The sequence below is a fragment of the Vespa mandarinia genome, chromosome 6, assembly GCF_050613455.1.
Source record: "Vespa mandarinia isolate Hongniang chromosome 6, ASM5061345v1, whole genome shotgun sequence".
In the NCBI taxonomy this organism is placed as follows: Eukaryota; Metazoa; Arthropoda; class Insecta; order Hymenoptera; family Vespidae; genus Vespa; species Vespa mandarinia.
Genome location: NC_140815.1, coordinates 1,950,001 through 1,955,000, shown reverse-complemented (window position 1 = coordinate 1,955,000; position 5,000 = coordinate 1,950,001). Strand labels below are relative to the sequence as shown.

Genomic DNA, 5,000 nt, shown 5'->3' with positions numbered 1-5,000 from the left:
TCTCGTTAACTTAAAAAAAGAAGAAAATAAAGTAAAATAAAATAAAAGAAGATCTGTTGGCATATATCGAAAGTAACTCCCCCGAAGCGTTATATGAAGCGAACAATAGCTATTCGCATATTCCTTCTATATACATACATATATATATGATGCATTATATGTATGCATAGGTGCGTACCATAAGTGCAATACTAGCTACATGCACATGTACGTATGTACGCGCGCACGTGTGTGTGTGTGTGTGTGTGTGTGTACGTATGTATGTACATATATATTTAACATGTCACGTCGTGTCGTAGTTGGTGATTGCGTCCTAGCGTGAGAACCGCATCGAGAGACGTAGAAAGTAAGTTCTTAACTTGAAAGAAAGCTGTTTAACGTAACAAAATAATAAAATATAAGGATAGGAGGAGCAGGGAGAACAAACAAAAAATGAAACGACGCGTTTTTCTTTTTTATTATATCGCATAGAGCTTAGTTAAAAAAAAAAAGAAAAGAAAAAAGGAAAAGAAAAAATCTGGTGAAAGGAAAAAAAAGAGAAATTAGGCTAAAGTAAATGGACTTAATAGAATCTCTTAAAACTCTCTTTACAGCATCATAACAGGATTACTTATTTGTACGGTTAACAGACCGTATTTTGTTGAATGATAAGATCGGTAGAAAAATAAAAAAGAAAACAAACTTTGGTTTCGCCCAGAGTGAATAATAATAATAATAATAATAATAAAAATAAGAATAATATTATCGTCTCGTCGTTGTAATTGTATGTACTTTACGTATTAAGTAAAAATCTCTAATAATTCCCCTTTGTGGTTTTTGTTTTTCTTCATTACAGCTGCTCGTTAAAGTCGGTGGATATACTCTTAAGAGGACCGACAAAATGAGGAACTCGACGTTGTTGAAGTGGGCACAAAATTCGACGAATAATAAAAATCAAACAAGTAAAAATGGAGGTGCGTCTCTTTCTCTCTTTCTGTCTTCTTTCTCTGCATATGTGTATGTGTTCGCATGTAAGAGAGATAATATGGAAATTAAAAAAAAAAAGAAAAAGATTACGACTCGTTTGTAGACGCGTTTATTACGGTGAATCTTTCCTTTCGGGCTTAAAGTAAAGTCCTTATTGTGAATTGTGTTTGTAGGAACGAGTAGAAACTGGATACACCCACCGGACGCGCTTCAAAAAGGCCACATCGCCTACCTAGTCAAGGTAAAGTATAGATATACATATGTTGTGCTGTGTTGTGTGCTGTATATGTGTATATATATATATATATATATATATATATATATATATGTATATGTATATATAAATGATTTCCATCTGTAATGCTGTTTCCAAGTACCACATCGCACGTTCCTTTCGACTTCTCGTTGCAAAGAAACAAAGAGCAACGAACGATCTCTTTAATTTTATTACATTTACCATAGTTTTTTTGTCTTCTTTCTTTCTTTTTTTCTTTTTTGTTTTTTTTTTAATTAATTAATTATTTTAAAAATTTATTAATTTATGACCAAAAAAAAAGAGAAAAGAAAATTGTAATTATAAATTACAAATTGTAATTATAAATTATAAATTATAAATTATAAATGGATAAAGATGTATTTTAGGTAATCTGACGAATATACATCGTACATACGTACGATGTAAATTTATGGAATTTATTCGTACAAATGTATCGTTTTCGGACTTTCAACTTTATTTGCTTATGCAACTTCATTCTAAAATTCGTAACACGTTCTTACACGTGCCTCATAATATACTGTACCTGTCGGGTATTGATGGGGGGAAAAAAAGAAAGAAAGAAAAAAGAGGAAATAAAAAGGAAAAAAAAAAAATGCAAGCTTAACTTAAAAACCATCGTGAGAGAGAACGTTTACCTTACATTACCCGGAACAGTTACACAATGCTTTTATACGACTCCTTCGCCTTACCTTTCGTTGTTACGTGCGAATTTTTACTCACAAAATTTCTTAATTTCACTGAATACAAAAGGCTCTCTCTATTTCTATTTATTTCTTCTTGTCTCTCTCTTTCTTTCTTTCTTTTTACCATTCTTATGAGAGTTAATAAAAGTATGAGAGTTCGTGGAAACGAGAATTAAACACGTGATCGTGGGAACTGAGATTAAAATGAATTAATTTAATTTTATTTTCTTAACTATGAAAATATTTTATGAAATATTTTATCTATGGTCAATCTGATTTTCATACGATTCATTAAAGTATTTTTATTTTATTATTTTCGAATGTTGATTTTTTTAAATGTCCTATAATAACAGTTAATAGTATTTGAAAATGGAAATAAACAAATCGTTGAAATAATTAATTTGTTAAACACTATAATATTAATTACATTGTTATGTCTAGTATTTGGGCAGTACAGAAGTCGATCAACCGAAGGGAATCGAAGTAGTGAAGGAAGCGATCTGCAAGTTGAAATTTAGTCAGCAATTAAGAAAGAGTGAAGGAACTAAAACACCGAAGGTCGAACTCACAATAAGCATCGATGGCGTGGCAATTCAAGAGCCTAAAACTAAAACCTCACCGAAAGTTGGTATTCAATAAAATGAGTTCATTAAAATATATATCATATTCGTTTAATCAATTTTTCTTTTTTCGTTAGAATCAATATAACGTTATTATTATTTAAAATTTTAGCGAATCATGCATCAGTATCCCTTGCATAGAATTTCTTATTGCGCCGACGACAAAGGAGAAAAGAAATTCTTTAGCTTTATCGCAAAGGAAGAGGACGCGGAGAAACATACCTGTTTCGTATTCGTAAGCGATAAGTTGGCGGAAGAGATCACGCTTACAATCGGTCAAGCTTTCGATTTGGCATACAGGCGATTCTTAGAAACGTCTGGCAAGGATCTCGAAACCCAAAGACGTTGCATGGTATTGCAACAAAAGATCAAGAGATTGGAGCACGAGAACAATGTCTATCGACAACGGTTGCAAGACATTGCTGCTATCAAAGGCTCAGTCAGTATGCCAATTGATATTATTTTATTTTATTTTATTTTATTTTATTTTATTTTATTTTTTTTTTTATTAAATTTTATTTAATATTAAAGAGTTTCTCTTAAATTCTATTAAAATAGTTAGTTTTGCGTACTTATGTAGGATCATCTTTCGTTTCTTTTTTTTTTTTTTCGTTATTTTTTTTTTTTTTCTTTTTTTATAGGCGGACGTGTCGACTTACCTCTTACAGCACGATCTTCCGGATATCCTGCATGTACCAGGAGCACCGAGCGAATCTCCGCAAGTCAACGGCACTACAAACAAGTCTCCTCTCATAGGAATAAACAGCGACAGTAACGGAAACACATCTAATGGTCCCCAGCAACCACCACCTGTTCCTCCTAGGAGTTTTGAAAAATCCTTTGATGACGATTTCATGGGGTCGGTTGTAAAAAACCGTTTGATATGATTAATGGACATTAAATGCATAACATATTTCAATAAATAATTTATAATTTTTTTTATTTATTCTTTTTTTTTGTTTTGTTTTATTTTTTTATTTTTTTTATTTATTTATTTTTTTTTCATAACAGAAGCGAAGCAACACCAACGCCGGTTGTTGGTACTAAATTAGAGGGTCTCCTCATGGATGAGTTCGAAGAGGACTTTAATCCTCGTGCATACGAAACGGCAGCTAACGGTCTTGTTAATCATCAAACGAACAACAATCCTCTTCTCAATGGTCAACTGTCGTCTAATTCTAATCTATTTTCACAAACTAATGGCACTGCGAGTCCGCCACCATTATGTAAGTTCCTTGATTCTAACATTAATACATTGACTATCGTTATGTCGTCCGAATTCGAATGACAAGTAAATTGTCTAATGCCGCGTCATCCATATAAGAGTTACGGTTATGTATTGCCAGTTTACGAATGATTTAAGTTGGTATTTGAAAAGATGTCAATAGAATACAGTAGGACTAATATAATAATATATTATTATAAACAGTTTTATTGAAAAAAAAATTAATTCAAATGTAAAATTGTAAAAGATAGTGTATACAATTGATATTTCTAAGGAGAAGTTTGAGGATAAATTGTCGGTTTGTTAAATATTTTTTCTTACCTTTGATCGGACCACGAAGCGTGTTTTGTTAGCATAAGGATAGTGTGCTTAATATTCTATCTCTTATCACAAATATTTCTTCTGACTGCAATATTGTATTGATGACATAAATCATAACGAGATTGTCTTCTATCTATAGATTATTCTAATAATTTCTCAGTTAATAATTCTCCAAACAGTCTGATTTTCATATTCTTCTTTGTCTCTTATTTCTAAACCATCAAAGTATTTACAATCGAAATTCATCAATATAAATTTGTATCTCAAGTTTCCATGACCATTTTAATCAGTAATTTATCAAGTGATATTTTGAAAACTATTGAATCGATTTAAATACAATTTAAAGATATTTTATTAATAATATAAATTACATGCAAGGAAAGAAAATCATAAAATTGCTTGTTTTTTTGGACCTTTTAAGTGTGTATGTGATCTTTTTTAATACGTCTCACTGTGATTACATTGCGTCGTTTTCATTTTATTTATGTCAGGCGTGGCCTAATAGTATTTTATCAATATTTCGTGTGATTAATAGGATTATTTAGCATTTAATAGGATAGTTTAATAAATTTTAATATAAATTCGTATATCTTCAGTGGCACCGCCTCCAAAAGCTAAAGATTCGAGACGACAGAATGGAGTAAAAGAGGACCTTTTTGGCAGCGTGCCTTTCAATCCTGCACCGTCTATAAATACAAAGAACGACTTCAATGATCCCTTTGAAATGGGTGAATTTGGTGCTACCACCATAAACTCAAGTCCAAGCCAACAGGAATTGGAAAATGCCATCGGACTTTTGGATAAAAGATTGCTCGAAATGAAAGTTAGTAGTATTATTGTTTTATAAGAGAAATTAAAATATAATAAATTAGAAATATTTTGTTTCGATGTTTTATTTATATAAATTA

General features: G+C 31.1%; 1 protein-coding gene across 6 annotated transcripts in view; it reads left to right on the top strand.

Annotated features, from left to right (window-relative positions):
* The window catches only part of LOC118440760 (PTB domain-containing engulfment adapter protein 1), a 23,140-nt gene that overhangs the window by 17,251 nt on the left and 889 nt on the right, over positions 1–5,000 (top strand). For 5 of the 6 annotated variants that reach the window (XM_035864268.2, XM_035864260.2, XM_035864261.2 and 2 more), the window contains 7 exons: positions 836–953; positions 1,140–1,207; positions 2,368–2,550; positions 2,659–2,985; positions 3,188–3,405; positions 3,558–3,772; positions 4,689–4,915. In XM_035864268.2, coding sequence (XP_035720161.1) covers positions 881–953; positions 1,140–1,207; positions 2,368–2,550; positions 2,659–2,985; positions 3,188–3,405; positions 3,558–3,772; positions 4,689–4,915 — 1,311 coding nt within the window. In that variant the 5' untranslated portion in view covers positions 836–880. Of the gene's footprint in view, positions 1–323; positions 347–835; positions 954–1,139; positions 1,208–2,367; positions 2,551–2,658; positions 2,986–3,187; positions 3,406–3,557; positions 3,773–4,688; positions 4,916–5,000 lie in introns of those variants that run through there. The other variant, XM_035864267.2, reaches the window with a different exon arrangement.